The 25,907-nt window shown below is 34.0% G+C and overlaps 1 protein-coding gene and 1 long non-coding RNA gene across 2 annotated transcripts; both read left to right on the forward strand.

The window, feature by feature from the left end:
* The first annotated feature begins 2,687 nt into the window (after nucleotides 1–2,687).
* LOC145618431 (uncharacterized) lies at nucleotides 2,688–5,526 on the forward strand. Its single transcript, XM_081673199.1, has one exon. It carries the CDS (start codon nucleotides 2,824–2,826, stop codon nucleotides 5,524–5,526), a length of 2,703 nt encoding a protein of 900 aa, XP_081529325.1. The 5' UTR covers nucleotides 2,688–2,823.
* A 173-nt stretch (nucleotides 5,527–5,699) lies between these two features.
* On the forward strand, nucleotides 5,700–8,620 carry LOC145616255 (uncharacterized). The gene is made up of 3 exons (XR_014107615.1): nucleotides 5,700–5,876; nucleotides 7,706–7,834; nucleotides 8,190–8,620. It is a non-coding gene; the product is annotated as an uncharacterized LOC145616255 (long non-coding RNA).
* The last annotated feature ends 17,287 nt before the right edge of the window (nucleotides 8,621–25,907 follow it).

Here is a 25,907-nt window from a genome sequence, read left to right on the forward strand (position 1 = left end):
GGGGGAATGGGAGAAGAGGTGGAGCGGCGGTTGAAGGGGTGGCTTTCGACGGTGTAGGAGCGGGGGATGCCGGCGGTAGTCGCGGCTGGGGCTGGTGCTGGTGCTGGTGCTGGTGCTGGACGGTGGGCTGGCTGGGTTATGGGTTGGTTTTTTTTTTCCATTTTTTTTTATCAATTTATTTAAACCTTTGGTTACTTGACACGTGTCTTCTAATGCTCCATTAACGGATTTCGTCCAAAAAAACCGCTAAGTAGTGGTGAAATCATTTTTTGTGATTTTTTTGTGGTGTTATAATAAAAAAAATTCTTTATTGTGGTGTTATAATAAAAATTTAGGTTTTTTCGTGATGCTATTTTCTAATTTTTCCTTAAAATAATTTAAACTAGATGTAGCCGGTTCTAGTAAATCATTTTAATTTAATTTAAAATTTTGTATATTTATGAAGATCATTCATTAGATTTATGGATAAAATTCTTAATATCATAAGATATTTTTTTAATTTTAACACTTTTGTTATCTTTTGTTGTTTTATTTATTTTACGTGATGCTTGGATTTAAAATCTCAAACCTTATTCACTAATTTTGCTTATGTGACAAGTTAAAATTTTTAATTAAAAAATTTAATGACAAATCTTGTTTTTTTTATTGACCAAAATAAGTCTTTTGCTTATGTGTTTATTTAATATACTCGTTCTGTTTAAAATGTTAGTCTCATGTACTGTATAATTGTTTAACTATTAAAAATTATGGGAAAATAGTCATCTAAGATTTAGTTTTATTCGTCTCGATGAGTACAATATTAAAATCAAAGTTTTATAATATTTGCTAGGGAGAGATTAAAGATATTTGCGATCAAAAATTTGCATCCATAAATGTAAAAAGATATTACATTTTTTTTTGTGAGAAGATAATTATTGGTTTTTAAAAATAATTTAAAATTTAATTATTCTTTATTCGATGTTTTTACCTATGTGTCAAAATTCTTAATTTTTATTCGTCACTTTTGCTTAAGTGGCGAGTAAATTTATTAATTCTAAATTATTAATCTAATTTTTCATTAGACAAAATAAGACCTAATCTTATGTGGCACACCGAATGCTCTCCAAAAATGCCTACTTTATTTATATATATTAGATTAGAGACATCTCTTACAATTTTTAATTTTTTTCCCCCTTCTATTATAAGACTATAGTTGCAGACTTACTTTTTCAATCTACACATTCTTCTTTTGGATTTATAAGTATTTGACAAAATTTCCTTTAATTGGTGCATGGACATAATCCCTTCAAATACAAAATAATAATATTAAATTATAATTAAATTGTTTAACAAAATTTAATATGATAAGTAACACAATTAGATTAGGTAGAATAAACAAAACATACATCTTAGAATATAATGAATGACGATCAATTTATTTTGTTTACCATTAGAAAGCATTGATATACTTACATTATTTTTCCAATATTATTTGTTAATCAACGAATTAGGGCCTGTTTTCATTGACTGGACTCAGCTGAACTGAACTGAACTGAAATGAATATTTTATAAGAGAAGGAAATTAGGAGCTGAGCTGAACTGAACTGAACTGAGCTGAGTTGAACTAAACTCAGCTGAACTGAACTGAACTGAACTGAACTGAGCTGAACTGAGCTGAACTGAACTGAACTCAGCTGAACTGAACTGAACTGAACTGAACTAAACTGAACTCAGCTGAACTGAACTGAATTTCAACGTAAGAGAACAGGCCCTTAGTCCTAAAAAAAATTCACACCATGAAAAAGAGTAGATAAATAATATTCACATATTTGCATTTTTGTATTATATAGTTTTGATGAATTAAAGCTCATGGTGGATTAGTTGTGCGTGTGCAGTATATATATAGTGTCTATTTATAATAGAAAAAAATATATGTATATTTTTGAGAGGATGTATACAAATCTTTAATATCATCATATCTTATACTACGTATATATGTGTAGCAAATAAATCTCTTATAAAATTTTTTATTATCTAATCATGATATGGGTTGCTAGATAAGATAAAAATTGAAGATTATTGTTGTTTTTTTTGGCAAGTAAAATTATTAATTCTAAAATAAGACACAAATCTAATTTTATTGGGTTATTATTAAAATAAATTAAAACTACTTATAAATAATAATAATAATAATAATAATAATAATAATAATAAAAACCATAGTTATGTTTATCAAATCCTAATATTGAATTAATAAGATAGATATTCTTGTCAAAAAAAAAAAAGATAGATATTCATATGTAATTTGCGTGGTTTGATGGTTGGGTTTTGGACTTTTGGGGATTGAAATGTGGGTTTTTGTTTTATTTATTTATTTATCTTTTTGATGTACTTGTAAATTATCTATGTAATTGGATTTTTACTTTTTTCCCATGAAAATAATTTAATTTGTTGATTTCAATCTACGTGGCATTAAAATCGGAGATATATCAAATCTAATTCGTCACTTTTATCTAGGTGGCGAGTGAATTTTTTAATTCTAAAATAAAATAAAAATCTAATTTCTTATTGGTTAAAATAATACCTTTGTTTACGTGGCGCTCCGAATACTCTCCATAAAATAAAAAATGCATACTTTATTTATATATATTATATTAGATTTAACTACTGAAGTGAACAAGAATTGAACAAGCAGCTTAAAACTTCACCTCTCTCTAGTTCGTTGTCCAGTGTCTACCAAATTCATAAGACTGTCACAAGCAGCAAAAACCTCCGATAAACCCCTCTAAAACCTTCTTTGTTCGCCGGAAAAACAGCGTTTTCCGGCGTTACAATCTTCACCGAATGTCTGTTATTCTTAGCAGTCGACACTGCAACTTTCTCAAGGTAAGTCGCCTTCTTCCTCGCTTTCTCTTTCTTCCTTACAATCTCTCTCCTAAAACCCTCATTTCCTCATTTACCCAGATCCCTTTTACTCATTTTGCACCCTTTAATCATACTTTTTCTTCATTTTCTTCAAAATTTACTTGTACCCATCATTTTCTTTGTCAATTTTTGCCTTTTCCATGCTCTAATTCGATTAATTTTGATGTTATTAATTCAAATGAGAGGCGTAGAATTTTTGTTGGGTTATCTAGAATGATTAAGCATCAGGAATTTGATAATTTGATGGGGTTTTCACAAAGTTTTTGCCCCTTTATTCTGTTTAAGATCATGAAATTGTTTGATAGTAGGGAAACTGCTGCTGCATTTTTTAAGCTTGCATTTCAGGATCATTCTCATGATACTATTAAACATTGTTGTGTTGTTGCACATTTGCTCGCGTCCGAGAATCTTAGATTGCTTGCTCAGGATGTCATTTCTTGGGTTATATTGAGAATTGGGTCTTGTAGAAGTATTGAATTTTTGGAGCTCATGTGGAGCCAACATTTTGATTATGAGTCGGATTTTTCGGTACTTGATTCGCTTATGAGGGGTTTTGTGAATGCGGGTTTTGTTTATATTGCATTGGATGTGGTGAAGCGAATGAGGGATGTTGGTTTGGTACCAAGTTTGTCGGCTATTAGTGTATTGTTTAAGTTGTTGTTTAGGGTTGGTGACTATGGTAGTGTATGGAAATTGTTTAGAGATATGGTTCGTAGAGGGCCTTGCCCATCGAATTTTACATTCAATATTATGATTCTTGGATTTTGTAAAAGTGGTTGTCTTGTGACGGGAGAGAGCTTATTACATGTAATGCAGAAGTTTCAATGTCAACCAGATGTATATACCTATAATATTTTGATCAGTGCTTGTTGTAGAAGAGGGAGAACTACTGATGGATTGACTTGGATGCATTTGATGATTGAAAATGGCTATAATCCAAGTTGTGTTTCCATGACTACGATTATAAATTCGTTGTGTAAAGAAGGTAATGTATCAGCAGCAAGGAAATTATTTGATGGAGTTATTGAATTAGGCCTCAGTCCTAATATCTTCATGTATAATGCCCTAATTGATGGATATGTAAAAGCAAGAAATATAGTTGAAGCAAATGGAGTTTTTGATGAAATGAGGAAGAAAAACATAGCTCCTGATGCTATAACTTTTAATATATTAGTTGCTGGACGCTATAAGTATGGGAGGGTAGAGGATGCAGAACGTGTCTTAGGTGAATTTTTATCATCACAACTCATACCAGATGCTTCATTGCCTGATCTTTCAGTTTCTGGATTGTGCTGGGCTAATCGGTTAGACGAGGCCATGAAATTGTTAGAGGATCTGATTGAGAGGGGGCTCCCTATCGGTGTTACTGCTTTTAATTCCATAATTGCAGCTTATGCTAAAGTGGGGCTAGAAGAAGAAGCCTTCAGAGTTTATAAAATAATGGTTAAATTTGGCCTTTCTCCTACCTCATCCACGTGTAGCTCTTTGCTCATAGGTTTGTCCAACAAGGGTAGGTTGCAAGAAGGTAAGGAACTTATAAATCATATGATAGCAAATGGTTTTCCTGTAAATAAAGTTTCCTTTACTGCTCTTCTAGATGGCTATTGCCAGAAAGGGGACATGTCAGGGGCTCAAACCTTGTGGTATGAAATGAATCAGAGTGGGTTATCCCCTGACGCTGTTGCCTTCTCTGCTTACATTGATGGGCTTTCTAAAGCTGGCTTTGTGGAGGAGGCCTTTGCTGTTTTTACAGAAATGAAAATGAGAGGATGCATGCCGAACAACTTTGCATACAACTCTTTAATTTTAGGCTTATGTAACAGTGGTATGATGAATGAAGCTCTAAAATTAGAGAGAGAAATGAAGCAAATGGGTTTGGTTCCAGACAATTGTACCTTTAACATTATTATCAATGGATTCTGTAAACAGGGGAGAATGAAGTCAGCTAATGATGCTTTTGTGGAGATGCATCGGACTGGTTTGTCTCCAGATATAGTGACTTACAACACACTTATTAATGGATATTGTAAAGCATTTGACTTAGCTAGTGCCAATGACATTTTACATAAAATGCATTTTTGTGGTTGGAGCCCTGACATCACAACCTATAATATTCACATGCACGGGCTTTGTTCTAGTCGGAGGGTAAATCAAGCTATAACAATGTTGGATGAGCTAGTATCAGCTGGTATTGTTCCAAATTCCATCACATACAACATTATGATGAATGGAGTTTGTGGTGATATTCTGGATCGTGCCATGATGCTGGCTGCAAAGTTGCTCAAGGTAGCTTTTATTCCAAATGTCGGTACCATTAATTTGTTGCTTTCTCAGTTTTACAAGCAAGGGATACCTCAAAAGACTTTGATGTGGGCCCAAATGTTCCATGAGATCGGTTTTGAATTCGATAATGTTACATATAAGATCATTGATAAGGCTTACAGTGATTTGCAAGAAGACATGGAAGCTTCAGCAGGTATACCAGAGAAAAGTCTGTTTCTTGACTTTCTCATGTACATCAATTATGATTACTTACGTAGAAGTATTAATTCCACTAAGCAGCTTAAGCATCCTATAACTCTACTGGATGATGAATATCAAGTGTCTTCCAATGCTGGGTAAACTGCATCTTCTTCATATTTGAGGTTCAATGGATCTTTGCACAACTGTGAATATCTCCTACAGCTAGGTAGAGAACCTGCAATTGGTGGGGCCTTAGGGGTCAAAAATTGGCAGCCTTGTCTCCTAATTGCAACTTGCAATGCCTACAATGACTACAAACTATATTTCACCGGGACTGGCCAAAATTGTGGAATTGCAAAGACAGTAAGAGTTATAGTTGAGGGGAAACAAATGGAGTCGAAACACCATTACATGTGATAGATTGATCTTATCTGGGGAGCATGTGAAACATTGATCGTAACTGGGGAGCAGCAAGGCATGAATCTGCAACTGAATGTATATTTGACAAGGTAACTACTTTCTTAATGTGACTTTGCTAATATTCATGGCCTGACCTCTATGTAATACCATACTTGAAAGGCATTAGAATAAGAAATCCATATATTTTAGTTTGTAAGGAGCTGTATATGAAAGTGGTTGTTTCATGATATGCTATTAAATTTATAAATGGGATTGCAAGCACAGTTTTTTGAGTGGCTGGATGCTTCCAATGCTAATTGCTGAGCAAAATAAAGTTAAATTAACTCATTATAATTCATCTCCTTTTTTATTTCTTTTTTTTTTTTTTTTTAATACCTGTTCTCTGAATTTACAGACTACCTGATTTCCCTCTTCTCCTTGCTCAAGCTACCCCTCACTGGAATTATGATGAGAATTCCTAATGTGACCTTACCTAATACTTTATGCATTACAAATAAGTTCCATTTGTTGTTTTAGGTTGGAGTATAATTTCTTTAAGGATTGAATTATTTTTTGTGATTTATTGTTACTAGAGGTCTAACAATTATTGAGTTTGCTTAAAATCTTGTTAGGAGCTATGAGATGCATGCTTTTCCATTTTAGTTTTTCTAGATTGGTTTTTGTTTGAACTGTTTGTTCAAATACTTATACGTAGTATTTAGGTGAGTTCGATCCTCTATTGAGTCTTGACACTCTTAATTTAGTAAATCGTAATTAGCTCGCTAAAATAATATCAGGTTCTATGTCAAATGAAATTTTCCGCATGCTTGGATCTTTTGAAAGTGTATCAAGTCAATCATGAGTTACGGTTGAAGTGCCTTTTCTCTTATTATACTACCTTTGTTCCCGAAAGTTTTTATACTTTGATATTTGACATTCACAAAAATTTCCACCTAAAAAAAATATTTTGATATAGAGTCTTGTTAGATTCGTCCCAATATGTATTTTCGAAATATCAACCCTTTTTTTAAAAAAAAAAATTTTTAAAAAATAAATAAATACTCCCTCCATATCTCAGTTACCGCATCACTTTGTTTGACATACATGCGAATGCATAACTTTGACTATTAATATAATATCTTTAATTTTGTATTTTAATTTATAAAAATTGATATTATAAAATTGATATCATGAAAATGTAGTTGTGATTAATTCAACAAAACTTTACATAATAACATTTGGTCTTAATGTATTACTAAAAATCTAGTCAAAGTTAGTATCTGAATAGTGCAAAAGTCAAATTGATGCATTTATTCAAGAGGAAACACATTACTAGAGATATAATTGGTCAGAGATTTACAATGGCAAGCGTGAAAAGTTTCGCGTTAGAACTTTCAGAAATGAATGTAGTATTAACTTATTAATTAAAATTCTTGAGGAGCCGTTTTCTTTAGCACCAAAAACTCATAAGTAGATGTCGAAATAGAGAGAGTTGGTGGAGTGGGTGAAGGAGTGGCCTTGTAAAAAAATATTTAAAGGGTGTAGAAGAAAATGGAAATTGGGTGTGAAATTCTGAAATGTAACAAGTTTGTGACACCGATCAAGAATAATGCATATGTTGTTCTCTGCTGTGAAAATTAAATTGTCTAACATCAAGATTGAAAATTTGAAATTATTTAGAACCCTTGATTATGTCGTACTAGTATATGCTTGGACAAACATGGTACTATGATAGGCTGCATTTTGTCTACTCATTAATATATTCTGCTATCAATCTATCATGTTTGGGAGACCCAGGGGCGATAATCTTAGTAATCTTTTCTGTTCATTTTTTTACAGCAGACTACTTTTGTATGCAAATGTTGAACAATTTTTTGCTACAGTGCAAGTTGCATGCTTATTTTAATCTAATGAGCGGCTATGCTATTAATGTTTGCAGCATGTCATGGATAACTGGAGACCTGGAGTGCATAAAAAATGAAACTTTGGCTTTGCTGTCACTCTGGCAATGTCATGGGTTGCAGCTTCTCAAGTTGCGGAATATATACTGCTCATTATTATCATGCAGGTACCATGTAATTATGTTGATTGCTTGTAAATTTTTATTGCTTGAATTGTAAATTTGGAGAGTGGAATCTTATAATATTTCGTATTGTCTCCGTAAATGATTACAGCAGATTAGCATGTAGTATGATCTTTTGTGTTCCTAGAGAAACCAAGTTAAGCTATTGTATACTAATGTGCTAACTTCTGTCATTCTCGTTGCAAGCGCCCAGCTTAAGCTACCTTAAATTAGCTGATATCAAACTTTTTTTCTTTGAGAAGAGCTGATATCAAACTTTTTACAGTTTCTAATGTGTTATCCATCAACTAATTAACAATATTTTTCGATCAGCTAACCTTACCTCCATTTCTGGCTGCAGATGTCACTAGCTGCACTACTAAACTATGATGGACCCTACTTTGCTGCATCCTGAGGGGGAGGAGACCCTACTTTGTTGCGTCCTGGTCTTATGGCAAAACACATTTATATCTCCTAACTTACGATAGAGGGCTTCATGATAAGGCCTGTAATTATATTCAAGTTTCTACCAACCACCGGCTGTTTGGAGGATGTTGCAAGAAATTCTTGCCTTCAAATCTGCAAATTTCTCAGATACACCGAGTTTGCTGCTTATTTCTCCTGGGTGTTGGTCTTTTGTGCACTGCAAAGGGGGCAATTTGTATCTTACACCTGATTGTACTTCACAGCTCAATGAAGTAAAAAGTAAAAAAATATACTGTATTATTTCATGTCAAAAAAAAGGAAAAAAAAAAAACACTTAGAGCACCAGCATCAAGGCCTTTTACAATCCTTTCCGTGGCTTTTTGGTGTCCTTTCCCAATCCTGATAGATGCTATTACTTGGGAAAGATAACTGTTAGGGAAAGGATATTGTAGTATCCTTTCTCTGGAAAGGAAATCTCGCCTCGGCCCAAGTGCCATGTTAATTCAACAATCACAAACAAAAGCATACAACGGCTATATTGGAAATCATCCAACGCTCAACTTGTTGACACTTGTCAACATCTTGTTTCTTTATTTTTTTTTTTGCTCCAAAACAGTATAACGGCTATAATTTGTAAACAGTAACTTATTTTAAAAATCCGAAAACACCAACAGTGATAAAATTTTTTTGTCTATAAAATGAGTATAAATTTGCTATATTTTCACAAAGTTTCAGTTTCACTTGTACGATACTCTTAAACACAAAATTAATCTAATCTTCTTTATTTCAAGTTTATTTTTCTCCACTTCACTTCCAATTTCTTAGAGTCTTCAATAAGGATCGTAATAATTCTAATTACGGTGGTAACCCGAATTTTCCTAACAATTCAAACTTTCAATTTAACCAATCTAATCCTCCTGTTGACCCTAATCTGTTGAGTAATCCTCAAATTCAAGCTGCATTTTTTCAATGGTGTAGTAGTCAACCAAGACCAACAAATTTCAATAATATTCCACCAATACAACCAAATTTTCCTCATAATTCCCAATCCTATCAACAAGCTTTTGGTAATACCGCTTTTTTCCCTATATCAGAACATTTAACTCAAAATATGAATCAATCTCCAGGTGGAGTTTGTAGTAGCAATGCTACTCCAATAGAGTTAAGTGGTGAACATGTTGAGGAATTAGCGGGAGCACAACATCTTGAAGAGATTGACAATGATGAAGTCGAAATTGTTCCAGAAGTGCAACTCAATACATCTGCACAAAGGAAAAACCAAGCATGGAGTATCGCCGAAGACAAAGCTCTTGTATCAGCCTATATAAATGCAGGAGGCGATGTGGAGAGGGGAACCAAGACTAAGAGAAGCGGGTTATGGGCAGAAATTCACAACCAGTACGAAAAGGCTAAAGCTGAAAATCTCAATGAGATTAAGGTAAGAAACGTTAAATCTTTGCAAAATCGATGGGATCACATAAATTTACATGTAAGTAAATGGGTTGACGCCTACGGTTATCATTTTCGAACTAAGGGTAGTGGTGAATCTGAGCAAAATTTGGAGAGATTCGCTCACATAGATTACAAAGCAACTAACAATAAGATGTTTTGTTATTTGCATTGTTTTGCAATTCTGAGGAAATACCCCAAATGGGATCCCTCCTTGTCCAAAGTTCAGTCCGATATGTTACCGGGTGGTCAAGCATCTACAGATAGTGGGGGGAGCGGTAAAAGATCCCAACCCGATTCACAGTGTGAGGTTGGCGGAAGGGCTAAAAGACCTCTTGGCATAAAACAGACAAAGATGAAAGGTAAAGCATCAAGTACTTCGTCAAGTGTAAATCTTGACTCTTTAAATACAAATTTTAATGACATGGGAGAGAAATTGGGTCAATTGGGAGAGCGACTACTTGATCAGATGAGAGAACGAGATGAAGAACAAAAGGCCCGGGTAGAAGAAAAGAAAAGGCAGAAGGAGGAGGCCATGAAGTTCAGAATGTTAAAAAGGTTAATGCAGAAGCCCGTTCTTGATGACAAGGAATTAGCAATGTATAACAAACTGAGAGACGAATTTAGTAGTAGGTTTTCGCTTTAATTTCATTTTAGTATTTGCAATGTTTGTATTTTAATTAAGTATTGTAAGGTACGCAAGTTATTTTTTTTAAAAATTGTTTGTGCTACTAGTAATGTTGATGTTTATGTAGTGTTGTTATTGTTGTTTATGTATTAAATTAATATTAGTGTATTTTAATTTGTTTTTAAAACTATGATGTCTCTTTTACCTTTTGACAAGACGCATGCATGCATTGGTAAAAAAACTGACCTTACAAAATTCTGCATGCATTGGTCATAATTCTCATCATACAATCCTTATCTTATCCATATCTTATGTGCACCAATTATGTTTTAACAAAATCTTATCTTCTGACCAACAATATCCTATTTTTGTCTATTTAAAGTACATGATTTCTATCTTCTAGTGTCACAAACAAACACACCAAAAATAAAACACCAAACACAATATGAGCTTAGATTCAATCTCTTCAAGTTCTTCAAGCTCTTCCTCCTCAAGTATAACTGATAAAATTTATGATCACATGGTCATGAATTTTATAAATGAGAGTCAACGTTTAGTTGCGATGCAAAATTCAGTGCTTAATTCATTACAACCTGAAAAGCAAAAACGTCCGAGAAAACGAAGGGTAACTGTCCCTAGAAATCGTGAAGCGGCTCACGACAATCTAGTTGCAGATTACTTTAGTAATCAACCGGTATACAATGATACCGTATTTCGAAGGAGGTTTCGTATGAGGAGATCCCTGTTCCTTCGCATTGTGGACACATTAAGTGCAAGTAATCGCTATTTCCAACAACGTCCCGATGCTACCATGCGTCTTGGTGCTTCACCCCTTCAAAAATGCACCGCGGCTATACGTATGTTAGCTTATGGTTGTTCAGCTGATCAAGTAGATGAATATCTAAAGCTTGGTGAAAGTACTGCTAGAGAATGTCTTTCACAATTTGTCGATGGAGTTATTGCTCAGTTTGCAACTAAGTACCTCCGCAAGCCAACAATGGAAGATATCCAGCGTCTTCTAAGAGAAGGGGAGGATAGAAACTTCCCCGGCATGCTAGGAAGCATTGATTGCATGCATTGGGTATGGAAAAATTGTCCAGCTGGATGGAAAGGAATGTATCAAGGCCGATCTAAAACGGCCACTGTTATCTTGGAAGCGGTTGCATCTAGGGATTTATGGATTTGGCACGCCTTCTTTGGGACTCCTGGGTCGTGCAACGATATTAATGTACTACAACGTTCTCCTGTGTTTGATGATATAATAAATAATCGTGCTCCACAAGTTCTGTTCACAGTTAATGGAAACACTTACACAAAAGGATACTATCTCACCGATGGGATTTATCCAAAGTGGTCGACATTTATAGATGTGGTTACTGCCCCTCAAACAACTAAGGATACGTTATTTACTGAACGTCAAGAGAGTGCGAGAAAGGATGTTGAGCGTGCTTTTGGTGTGTTACAAGCTCGTTTCACAATAATCAGGAAGCCTGCTTTGGCATGGAGTGTAGATCTGTTGTGGAAAATTATGATGACTTGCATCATTATCCACAACATGACTGTTGAAGACGAGCGTGATACATATTTAAATTATAAGGATCCACTCGAGTTTGCCGATGAACAGCCTGAGAATATGCCGGGGTCGTCCTCAACTAGGAATGCAACAACATTCACCGTAACTCCCGGACAATATGATCCAGATAATTTCGGTAGATTGATAGCTTCGAGAGGGGAAATTCGTGATAGAGACGTCCATATGGCTTTGAAGAACGACTTGATCGAGCATTTATGGGCACAGTCTATGAGGTCCGATGAAAATTAAACATTTCAGTTATTTTTAAACTTATGTTTGTTATTTTCTTTGCTATTTTTATCAACGTAATTCATGTTTTTTTTATTCGTGTCGTTTAATCAATGTATTTCATGTTTTTAATCAATGAATTTTATGTTTTTGAATTCGTCTCGTTTAATTAATGTGTCGGTTAATAGAAAGATCTATTATTAATTATTATTAACAACATTTTCAACAATAATAATAATTAAGTATATTAATAAATATATGTAATTTGAAAAAGGAATAAATGGTGGGGTATATGTAAGTAGGAGAGAGAAAGTGGGAAAGGATACTCATTGATGTTGGAAATTTTTAAGGGAAAGGATGAGTAAAAGGATGGAAATAGTGGGAAGTGATGTGGAGGAAAGAGAAAGTGATGTGTCAAGTGTAGAAAAGGAGAGAGAAACCGGGAAAGGATATAAGTATCCCCAACACTAATGATGCTCTTAGGGGGTGTTCGGTAAGAAATATGGAAATGGAATGGAAAGGATTTTGATAAGAAGGGGAAACGGTAATCAAAAGTGTTACTTTTATTTATTGTTTGGTATTATTTTTATTTATTTATTGAAGTAGGACCCGGTAATAGTTTCCTTGGGTGTTTGAGCGGAAACGAATTGGAGTGATCTGTTACCACAAAGTAATGGTATTTGTTTCCCCACCTCACAAACCAAACAACAAGTAACAACAACTGTTACATGAATCCGTTTCTTTGATTGAAAAATGCCATACTATATTAATAAAATGTGTTGCTGGTGACTGATGAATTCTGAATTTTGCCCAGTTTGTGGTCCTGAGATCGGACAAATCAAGTCCTAATACCGATTCAAGTTCATTATTTTTTGAAAAGGAAAAATACACAATAAATCTTTTCTCGGACGGCGACTACTTCCTCTTGGACCCTTTTGAGTCTAAAAAAATGTGTCAATCAATGGAAAAATAATTAGGATACCCCAAAGTCCCCAATTTATTTAGTTGATAAGGACCAAATTAAGTGTTGCAATATTTTGGGGTAACTTGGTAAAAGTGTAAAATTGCTAACACCAATAACAATTTTACCTTAAAACCGTTATTTGTATTTGTTGTAAATGGTTTTTAGGGTAAATTGATAATGACTCAAATGTTAGCGGTTTTACACTTTTACCTATAAACAATGTAAAAAAATTTCCCAATTAATTACAAGTTTGCCACTCTTTTAACAACTGTTGTTATCAACTAGTACTCTACTAGTATTTGTATGGAAGTCTGAAACTAAATAGAAAAAATGTACTTCCTCCGCTTTAAGATTTGCAACAAGGGGTGTTCATTTGATTTTGGTTAGATTTAGCCCAAATTCAATCGGTTCCGAATAAAATTTAGTTATTTGAATTCGATTCGAAAATGTGATAAAAAAAAAAAAAAAAATGGACCTACTCCGCAGGAAGTTAGTAACAAACAGTTTGTTCAAGTTTACAGTGTTCCCCTCTCTCCTCCATTTAACCGCTCTCAGAATTCTCCATTGAAGCAGCTTCTAAGGCAAGTTGTGTTTTTTGTTTTCAATCATTGTTTATCAATTTCACAACTATCTAATGTTAATCTTTAGTTTGATTGTCAGCTTAGTCAATTTAGGGTTTATTTAAGCTGCATTATTCAACTACAGTATTAATTACTATTACTCATCAATGGTTATAACAAGCGATTTCATTGCTAGAATATTGCTTTTCATATTCTTAATTGACAAGAATTTAACGTCAATATTTGAACCTAATTTGATGATTGAATCAAATTTGATTGCTAATGTGAACTGTGTGTAATCTATTGTCATCTTATACTTATAATTGAAATTCTGGATTTGTTAATGACAGATTTTGAAACATTGTTAGTGCTGAAAAAAATCAAATGTCTTTCACTAAGCTTGGAAAATCCTTACCCTTTTCTGGGGTTTTGAGGTATTGCCCTTTATCTTTTAATTTTTTTTTTTTTCTCCATTACATGATATTGCTTTTTGACTATGATGTAATAATATTTATCAATTTTTATTCCTTGTATGGTATTGGTTTAACACTATTGATTTTGGGAAATTTCGGCTGCCTAAGTGCCCGTGCTTCCCTCCTTTGTCGTGGTACTTTGTTAGTTGGATGGTCATATATCTAATCTGGGAAATTCTTGATGATTTATGTGAGGACTGAGGAGATAATAGAATGAAAGTTGTATGTATTTGCTAGGATTATAAGTATTTAAGCTAATTATTGACCTTTTTGAGAATGGATGTTATGATTGACCGTTGATTTAAATCATTGAGTTTTTAACGTCAATCAGAGATTCAGAGGTGATATAATAATTGTTCTTATTAGCTGAATGTTTCTGGTATGACCTAGTTAAAAAATATAGTATGTAGATTGAAACAACAGTCTTTAGAGATGGGTGTGCAGAGGGCTTAGGCTCCAGTAGTGTCACAAAGCTGCTGATTTTAAAATTCAAAATGACAATTAGGGTACTCTAGATCTAATCCCTCCTATTGTATCGTTGTATAGCTGGTGAGTGATCCCAGATTCCCAGTTCACAGTAGTTGTAGACTTTAAGAGCTTTTCTATGCACACATGTCATCTAATTCACTTGTCTTTCCTATCTTTCATCTACTTTAAAACCAAGCCTAAAAAACACGGTTTTGGGGGTCTTTTTTCCTATCTTTTTAATACGAATAAACAAACATCCTCCCTGTGTTCTCAATTCAGATTTAATTGGTCCTATGCTTTGGGTTTTTTAAGAGCTTGATTGAATCATATGAATGAAACAAATATCCTGTTCTGAAAAGTTGCCAGTCTTTCAGCAATGATATTCAGTAAGTACTATCTGAAAGAAGCCAACATTTTCTTCTTAATTAACCTATGAGTTTTTCCCGACCATCCCATCCCTTTGAAAGAAAATGGAAGAACCGAAGAGAGAAAGAGCAAGATTGTGGCTTTGGGTGGGGAGGCCCATGCCTGAAATGCTTGAGTTCATCTGAAGCAGATACTTTGGAAATATCTCGTTCATTCTACTTTTCTCACTCGTGCTCTTAGGCTCTCCTCTCTAATTGAAAATTTAGTCCAACATAAGCCAATATTTTCTTTCCAATTGACCTAGACTTGCTCTCAGGCATATTTAAAAACGAGGTTCTTATAAACACTTATTCGAAATATTGTAAAATTAATAATAGCACCAAGTATAGGAAAGATCGGGTGATGGCTTTGGTTGGGGAGGAACCCATGCCTAAGATTTGGGGATGAGCTCTTTCATTCTAATTTTTCCACCATCTTCTCTAGCGTCTACACTTTGACCCGGAAAGTAATAATTGAAAATATGCCTTAAGCTTAACTTAAGCCAAGAACTCCTTGGTGAGTTTAAGCTGTCTAGATGGAAGCAATAGAAGACATAAATTCCAACCTGAGGGTTACATTTTGGAAATTGAGCCTCACAACATACATTTATGATGGCTACCTTCTCTTTCCTCCATCACCCTTACCTTACTCTCATAGACTCATAGTTCCCTTAAAATGTTGCTAAAGCTGCTAAGTCAATGGTTTGTGCTAAAGGTTGAATTGCTGAGAACTAGATCTTTGATGGTGCTGGTCTAATTTGAGTAATAAAGAAGTAGAGAATATTGGTATATTAAGCTCTTCTCCTGCTTATTGACTTATCACTTCAGCTACACCTATACATACAAACAAAGCTGAACTTGGTGTTTGAGTATGAGGAATTCCTTTCTAATGCCTATGGCCCTGTTCGTTTCAACCATTATTTACTAATTTCATGATATATAAGATAAGAGTTCAGAGCTAAAAAGCTAAGTTTTTAAACGTGTGCTGAGGCACCAGGCTAGTCTAAGTGTGGGCCAAAACACATTGGCCTTATAAGACCTAACACATTCTAGAAGGTGCCTAAAGGGGCTCACGATGTGGAAAACAGAGCCTTGTCATAGTCAATAAATTCATATACAACAAGGATAGACTAGCTAAGTTCAAAGCTAATGAGAGCTACCCTAGTTCAATTAACAGCTACATAAGTTCTAATGTTCAGTGCTAAATTGCTAATAAGCTAAGTGAAAAACAAGTAAAGAGACTGCACCGTTAGTCTGTTTGGTTGGCAGAAACATTACAAAGCTAAAGTGAACTAGAGTTCAAGTCTTCAGGTAACAGAACCTTTATACCTGTACTAGAAAGAGAGATATTAGATTGCTTACAATTCCCTTTCTGAACATAATTTGATGTCCTTAATTATTAGCAAGCCAAAGTGGGAGGCATACTGCATAACCCTACCAAACTGTGGTAAGTAGCCTCACAAAGCATGTAATTTATATTTTGAAAATTTAGACTTAAAGTTTTTACATGTAATATTTAGTGTGCCCAAATTCTCATGTAGTTTGACTAGTTTTTTGTTTCTTACTTTTTAATGTCTTGTGAAAGCTTGTTGATCATACTAAGTAGTTTGTGTTGCAACCAACTTACGTAGTGTTTCTTCCTTTTATCAGGAAGCTGGAGCAAGATGTGGAAACTGTAATAAGGGTACTGCAGCCTGGGCCAGTAGGAATTGTGGAGCATAAATTTACAGATAAAGAAATACATGATGCAAATGCTATGGTCAAAAACGCAGTGAAGAATTGGCAAAGGAGAGCAATAATGGAGAAAAATGGTGTTCTGAAAGATTATGTGGAGTTTTGATAGGATATACATAGCTTAAAGTCTTGGAATGTGTTTAAATTGTCAATTCTGAAAAAGTCTGTAGTTTTCTGTTAGGGTTTAACTTGAAGGATCATCAATTATTGAAATTAAGATCTTGCAATAAGATTTGCTGATCCTTGGCAGTGTGTAATTCTGAATTGAAATAAATTGAACTGCCCCATTTTGGCGTAACTGGGATGAGCATTTTGTTCATACTATACATATGTTCTTCAGTTTTGAGTCTTTTGACTGGAGAAAACAATTAAGAACATGCAAACTGATGTCAACATATTGGTGCCAAGGTATGTTTTACATTGGCTTTTCGGCACAGTATTTCAACTAGTTAGTCTATATTCTTGTGACTTTTCAACAAGTGACATAAAATATCCTGAATATTTGTGATGTCTGAAAGGTATCAGGGCTATCATTCATTGTTAGCTCCATATAATCATCATACAAATGATATATATATATATATATATATATATATATATATATATATATATATATATATATTGGTTGCTTCACAATAAACTGTAGTGCTCTCCTTACAAATGGAAGTGATTCCATTAGTAAACACTGTTCAACTTATTTATGAATAGTATGGTATATCTTTATTTGCAGAGAAAATAGAAGAGAAGCTCCTCGTGAGTTTAAGTGATTACATTAGCACAATAGCAGCATCATATTGTCTAACTGATTTCTAATCTTGTTACCTTGTAGTCTTGTACGTTAAAAGAAAGAGGCTCAAAATGAAAAGTCTTTGGTTATGTACTATTCAAACCCATATGGCTCCTGCTTCCTTGAGCTGAAATGCCAATTTCCCTTGGATTTGGAGGCTAAGGACTTCTTTAGACCCACCAACTAACTTATGGCCAATGAAAATAGCTGGCACACTTGGTTTATTTCCCATGCTCAAGAGACCCTTTTCAATCTCCTTCCCATTTGGAATTTCATCGAGCTCGTATACTGTTGCATTGGCTCCATAGCTTCTCATAAGTTGCTTCATTGAGTGACAAAAACAGCAAGAGCTTTTACTGAAGATCACTAGCGGCATTTCACTCACTAGATGCTTCACAACTTCCATTGCCTTTACCCCGAGATCTGAAAATTTGGAAATGTTGATTGTTTGTTTTTAAACCTTTGCTTGCCTTCTCCTTGCAGAACTTGTGTTGATTATGAGGTTTATATATAGCTGTCATTATAGGTTGTGGGCTGAAGATAACACTGTTAAGGATTACTCTTAGTTGTTGTCTTTAAAAAAAAAAATGATTTTATTTGTAGGTGATATGCCTATGCTGCTGCTTACAAAGGTCAATTAGTATGTTGTTGTGCCTCATGTTTTTTTTTTTTCTTGAGAATAAAATAGGTATATGGCGATAGAAACTTCTAATAGTTTCCACAAAAGTTTAGTGGTAAAATTCTAATTTTCTTATGCTGAATGTTGTTTTTCAAACAGTTGAGTATTTCCCTACTTAAATTAGATTCCTAAAAATGGCCTTTCAGTTCAAGTTGTTCAGATATTTTTGAGCTATGAGGATTGTAGTTTGAAGCTGCTTTGGCCTCTTATTTTACTTTACCAGACCATAATTGCTTTAAATAATAAAAGTACTGTTAGTCTTACAGCTATGTTTTGGAGAATATGATGAGATGGATGAAGAGGTGAAGTCTATTTGGAATGTTAAACCTTTGCTACTGATTTTGTGCTTTAAAAAAGTGAGATATTGATATCCTGAAGCGTTGACTACTGAAAAATCTATAACTGGTAAGATCTGATATTCTGTAGTTATTTCTGTTCCATTTGGTACAGATAGAACTTTTGGTCGACATTCAAATGAAATGGGTAACGAATCCTGAAACGCCCTCATGATATTTTATGTAAGTTATGCCTTCATGATTATTGCTGCAAGTCGATGCAAGAGCGTCGTGATTGGAAGACCAGTGAAGAAAAAATGTTCTGAAAGATTATAATTTTATGATGCAATTCATAGTTTCATACATTGTTTCCTGAATAATTGATGTCAAATGTAGTGCTTTTCATTTACACTTCATCAAGGATTTACTAGAGAGGTTTAATTATGTGAAGTCTTGAAAATCTTTTGATTTGTTTGTGCTAGGAATGTCTGTAGCTTTTCATTAGGGCTTTTATAAAAGGGATCTTGTTGGTCTAAGCATTCTCATCTTCAAGGCCCTTCAGTGATTTCTGCATTTCTGAAATAAAGAAAATTGAGCAGTAACTGAGATGAATAACTTTACCTGACAATTTAGTACAGGGTCCAATCTTGAAAGGAAAAATATATTGGTACATGCAATTATTTAGTTAGATATGAACTGTTGGTGGTACTTGTGTGTTAGATACTGAACTCTGTCACAAGTCAATCTAGAAAAAATGTTCATCTGGAGGATTAGTTGAGATTTGGTGCTGTACTTGCATGTTTTGTACTTTTAAATTACTTCTTGAAGCTGAAATTGTTTGTTTTAATGAAAACTAAACCTTAGCTAACTGCTGTGATACTTTCCCAGAGCCTGCAAGTATGTAACAGATAAGTCTGAGCAACCTTTCATAGCCTAACAAAGTGTCCTGTGAAGAATTTTGACTCTATCGTATTATCATACACATTTTTTTGTAGGTTTTAGTAGTTATTTAGATATCTGTTGAATTTGTAGATGCCTTTACAGGATGATGCTCGATTGCGAGTAAAGATTTGATCAATAAGCTAACATAAGTTTTATCTTCCATCACTATTTTGGCATGTATGGTTTTGCAGATAGCTGGCTGATCAAGTTTTACAGCTGCTGTGGGCTTGTAGCATTTTCTGCTAGTAAGAGGTCAATATCTTCCCAGCAGAGTGTGATGCCTGGAGTTCAGCCGAGATGATATCCTTCATCGATAAAATCAATATATACTGGTATGTTTAAGTTTCAAGTTAGCAGGAATGCAATCTGCTAATCAATACAGTAGTCATGTCATGTGAGTATGAGACCAATAATTTTGGGACGGAGGAACTACTATTTTGTGAATGTTAACTTTTTCAGACATCTTACAATAGTTTTTGTGAGTATTCATATGAAAGAGAGACTATAATTAGAGCAATATAAGTTGGCGATATGCATTGTCATCTATTCTTCCCTGACATCTGTAACCAGTACAATCTGTAACAAGTACAATTAGAGTACTAGATAGATGGTTACCAGTTACTTTTTTAAAGGAAAAGGCAGGGAGGCAGGGGGGAGGGGGCAATATTAAGTAATAAGCATATGCTTATTGTATTGTTAATAGATTTAATATGTAATGTTGTTATAAGTAGGTAACTATAGTTTGATTTTTAAAATTAAAGTAGTTCTGCTGCTTTTTCCCTGCCATTTACCTGGGTAGGTCTGGTTGTTGTGTCATAATATGCTAATGTTAGTTAACTTCTGAACAAGAGATCCTTTTCCATAAATCTACCGCTTAACATGTGCAATTGGTAGAATTTTCATATTTTCTGATTTGTTATACCTCAGGTCTGGTTATTTCATATTTTAACTTATTTTTGACTATTTAGACAAAATAAGTTCAGATACATCAAAATAAGCCCATACACAATATAAGTTTAAATTAGTTAAAGGTCCAATTATTTTGGATAAGTTTAAATAAACTCAACATAGTGTGTGTGTGTGTGTGTGTTTTTTTTTTTTTTTTTAAAAAAAAAAAAAAAGTTCAATAAGATAAATAGGCTCAATTAAGTTAGGACAAGTTTATACTAATCAAGCTTAGATACATTTCAGATAAAATCTCTTACCAATTAGCCAATTCTAGAATCAAATTATTTTTTTATGGGTTTTTCTACACAGTAACCCTGTTTTTTTCACTTTTCTACGTTGTGCCCCAACATATATGACTTTCTACACGGTAACCCCAATATACTTTTTGTTTCCATACGGTAACCTTGCCGTTATCCTGCCGTTATAAAATTCCGTTAGTGGGGCCCACTCTCCATTTATTAATATTATTTTTATCGAATTGGTATTCCTTCAAAGGTTTCGGGGGCTATTTTGGCCCTTAAGGGTCCAAATTGAGATCAGATTTGGCAAAAAAATAACGTAGATGCCTCGTTTTGCTTATTAAGAAATGTTTCGATTTACGTGTAACATTTAAATACACAAAATGAGGCATCTACGTTATTTTTTTGCCTCTGAGCTCAATTTGGACCCTTAAAGGCCAAAATAGCCCCCGAAACCTTTGACGGAATACCAATTTGATAAAAATAATATTAATAAATGGAGAGTGGGCCCACTAATGGAATTTTTTAACGGCAGAATAACGGCAAGGTTACCGTATGGAAACAAAAAGTATATTGGGGTTACCGTGTAGAAAGTCATGTATGTTGGGGCACAACGTAGAAAAGTGAAAAAAACAGGGTTACTGTGTAGAAAACCCCTTTTTTTATTTTTATTTTAGACACTGGACATAATAAGTTCAAAATAAAATCTGACAAGTTTAAGAAAAACAAAATTCATACAAAATAAGTTGAACCAAACAAATCGAGCCTTGAGTGGCTTTTAATGATGTAGGCATGTAGCCCATTTTTATTTGAAATCAAAATTCTAGTGCTTATTATATAATTAGGGGTGTTCGCTATTCGGATAAAATCCAATCTATTCGAAACCAAATTACTTATATGTATTTTATTTGGTTATATCTTGTTTTTGTTTTGAAAATGGGATAGATCGGATCGAATTATTTTGTCGAAAATTGGAACGGATTGACAGATTTAATGGTTTTTGGGAGTCTTGAATTTTTTTTGAGATGCATTTACCTGTAATTTCTTTGCATGTACACTGCTTTCAAGATGTATTCCGAAATTGTAAGTCAATGTTGGGATAATTTGTGATTTTACAGTATCGCGCTATTAAAAACCACATGTCATAAGGCTAAAAAGGTAGTTATTTTAATTAAGACTATGTGGAATAATCACTTTTGGTTAATAGCCCACTTATGGGGTTAAGGCTTTGACTGATTGATTTCCGATTGGATTCCAAACTACTAAATCCTAAACTTGATTTCGGATTGGATCGTTGGATCAAAACTGAAATTTGTTTTGGATTGGATTGGACTAATTAGTGATTTGCATATCATACTATTATCTATATGTGAGTTCTTCCCGAGGGCTGAGAAGGGTTACATGATATATATCAACTTGTTATTCCTTTCAGTGTTGGTTCAAGAGCTTAGGATCTTGATTCATTGAAACTCAAAATCTGTAAGATATATGGCAAACCCTTTTGGTTATTTCACAGTCAGCTGTTAAAAGAGCACAGCTTTTATCAGAAAATAGAAAAATTACTTTTCACAAATGACAGAGATTACATTATATTAATATGCTATTTTACTCATTTTATGAGAATTAGGCTAGATCTTTATTTATACAAGTTTACAATAAAACTGATAAAGCTCCTATTAGTGGCATTGTTCTATATTGTTCAATTAATATCTGCATCTCATATAAAAGAAAGAGATTCAGATTAATATGTCTTTCAAATCTACTTAGTTGATGTTTTATTCCAAACCCATATGGCTCCTGCTTCTATGAGCATAGGCACCAGTTTCCCTTGGATTTGGAGGCTAAGGATTTCATTTGAACCGCCAACAAACTTTTGGCCGATGAAAATAGCAGGGACACTTGGCTTAATTCCCATGCTCAGGAGACCCTTCTCAATTTCTTTTCCATTTGGCATTTCGTCGAGCTCATATACTGTTGCATTGGCTCCATAGCTGCTCATAAGCTGCTTCATTGAGTGAGAAACACAGCAAGAGCTTTTGCTGAAGATCACTAGTGGCTTTTCATTGGCTAGTTGCCTCACAACCTCCATTGCTGCTACCTGAACCTTGAAAATTGTAAAATGTTGATGGTTGTTTTAGAAATTTTTACTTGTACTAGTTTTACTTTGCAGAACTTGTGCTTCCTTGAGGATCTATTTATAGCTGTCATTCTAGGCGGGTGGGTTAAGACAATGCTCTATTAACTGTTCAGGATTATTCTGAATCATCGTCTGGATAAAATTTTGATTTGATTTGTGGCTAATATTCCTATGCTGCTAATGGTCGGCAAGCCTGTTTCTGTGCCTCACATTTGCTTGAGAATCAACTAGGAATGTGGCGATGGAAACGTGTAATGATTTCTATGAAAGTACAGCAGTGTCTATGGTATTTTCCTGTGGGCAAAATGACACTTTTTCTTATGCGAAGTGTTGTTCTTCAGACAGTTGAGCATTTCTTTCACTGAAGAATAGATTCCTAAAAAATGGCCTTTCAGCTCAAGTTGTTCCAGATATTTTCGAGATATGAGGAAATCAGAAGCTGCTTTGGCTTCTTATTTTTTTCTGCCTTTTTTCGTTTTAAATATTATAAGTACTGTTAGTCTAACAGCTGTGATTGGAGGAATCTGATGAAAGTAGTGAGGTCTATCCAGAATGTTATACTTTTACCTTCTCAACTTTCTGGCTTTCTGATATAGAAAAGTGAGAAAAATCTGAAGCTGATAAGGTATGATTTACTTACAGTTATTACTTTTATCAGTACGGAATGAAGATTTAGGTTGACATTTTATTAATAAGGGAAAGGAATCCTGATATGCATAATTATTTCCTTTTGATGCAAGTGTGTTATATGTTACACTGTTGGAAATGTTCTCATCCGTAATTATCATTCTAATCCTCTTGCTATTTTCCTATACGCAAATCAGTATTATATTATCGTGTCTAACAGTAAAGTAAGGCATATCAAGCACTATGGCATACCTTTCTCCAACTGTGTATCCAAGTCATATCATTGCCTGAATAAAGGAAATTTTTTGGACTCTGATCGCAATGGAGCCTAGATTGGTCGATTTTGAGTTATTTAGTCTAAAACTGATGCTAACTTTGGAAATAAGGCGTACTGGTGGACTGCATATAGTTGTACCACCTTTCCTGCACATAAATGGTGATTCTTACAGAGTTACAGAGACGGTCTGTTGAATAATACTAGCATTGCATAGAATTGCTGCTATTTGGCATCCAATGCATGCTTAAGCCTTTAATAAATTGCATAATTGTAGTGATTTGGAGCAATTTAAGCTTTTAATCGACCCAAAAAGAAAGCCAGGTTTTTGCGGTCCTAAAGAGGCACTACTGAAGACTAATTAGTGACCATATTGCATTCTGCAAGTTTGTAAGCAACTCAATACCAACCGAAGGGTCAATACTTAAGTCCACTTGATCATGAATTTGTCACTTCTCACTTGGTAACACAAATGAAACCTTATTCACAAACGAACCATTTGTTTTGTGGGGTATATTCTTTGTTTTCATTTAAATGTAACACACCTTTTTGACACGCTTTTTTTAAAAAATTGATTAGAGTAGGTAAACGAACGACTTTATCAAAATAATTTGAATACGAAGATTAGAAACTGGTTAAATACCAAGTGTATAAATTATTCTGATTAATTTGTCCATTTATATTTCTTAATCTCTCATTCTAAATACATAGGAGAAAGGTATGTTTTATTTTTAAAAAAACGAAAGAACTATATTGTATATAAACACATTTAAATTACATTTGGTTTTGGCTTGTTCTAGTTGTTAACGACTCATAGGCATAATTTAGTCAAAACCACAGCAAGAATGATCATCATTAGGAGTTAGGACGATTGCCATATGTATTCAATATAATGATAACAATAACTCGATCTTGTGTGGCGCTAGTCACATGATGTGACCACATTGATTTATAAGAGTAGTTAGTATTCATTTGTATGAGAAACCCCGATTTATTATCATAAAAGTAACCTCATTTTGTCATAAAAGTAACCCAAATTCATAATAAGAATAACATAATTAATTTTAAAAAGTAACTCATTTGTCCATTCAAGTAACCCCTAATCTTTTGTTTTACGTCTTTTAACTTATAAAAGAAAAACTTTAGTACTTCACTAATATGAAAGTAACCCCATTTTCCCATTGGAGTAAATCCTCATATGTCAAGGTAACTCCATTTGCTCATCACGATAACCTCTATCCCAATTACTTTATATGTGATGTGGTCACAGCATGTGGCTAATCACATATAAGAATTTGTGAATTAATAAAGTTGAGCTTTTTTGGGTCTTATATGTGATTAGCCAACATATAAGACCCAAAAAAAATAAAACGTAAGTAGAGTACTACGATTATCTTATCTATGCTAATGAAATAACCAAAGTTACTCTTTATCCTTGGAAGGTTGAAGCAATCAAAATCAAGATGAGTATAAATCTTAGTGGGAGCTTCTTCCCTTGGCTACTTGTGTTCTGTGATGAATGATCCAGTTGTGGTTGATCCATCTTCTTTCTTGTTTTTGCTGCTCAAAATAGTTTTTAACCTTGCTTGAGAAGTTGAAATTAAAGAGGTGATAAAGAAGGATGCACTCTTTGACTTGCATAAAAACACAAGATGTTGATGCTCGTTCACAATATGCGACTGTGAGACCGGCCGGACTCACCGTAAATCAAATATACGTAGTATATAATATTAGATCTTATCAGATTTTGATTTTTTTTTCACATCAGATAGATTGTGATTTTCTTTTTATATCTGATTTTGACTCGTTAACATCATATTTAGATAATTTTATACAAAAATTTGACATTTTAATTTTAGAATTTGATATTTTCATAAAAGAATTTTGACATTTTATCTAGGAAAATTTTTTACAATACCACCAATTTTTTTTTTTTTTTTTTTTTTATTTTACCACCATCTATGTAACACATCCTTAAAAACAACCACCATTTATTCTTCAAAACCGTTATAACTACCACCATAACGCCGTTGCGGTCCCCACTAACTACCTTATCTCATTTTCCCACTCTAATCTAGAGGCGGGCCGGGTTCGGGTCGGGCCAAGGTAAAAAAATTGCCCATTTATCGGGTCAGGCTGGGCCGAGCCAAACTTCAGGCCGAAAATGTGTGCCCAAACTAGGCGGGCCATGCAGGCTTTTCGAGTCGGGCCAAAAAATCAACTAAAATTGCATAAAATTGATTTCCCAAGCCCGCCCAAAATTT

Source organism: Chenopodium album, chromosome 26, assembly GCF_948465745.1.
Source record: "Chenopodium album chromosome 26, dcCheAlbu1.1, whole genome shotgun sequence".
Lineage (NCBI taxonomy): Eukaryota > Viridiplantae > Streptophyta > Magnoliopsida > Caryophyllales > Amaranthaceae > Chenopodium > Chenopodium album.

Excerpts from the sequence above, each read along its gene's own strand:
- LOC145618431 (XM_081673199.1), top strand. The coding sequence starts at position 2,824 with ATGTCTGTTATTCTTAGCAGTCGACACTGCAACTTTCTCAAGGTAAGT.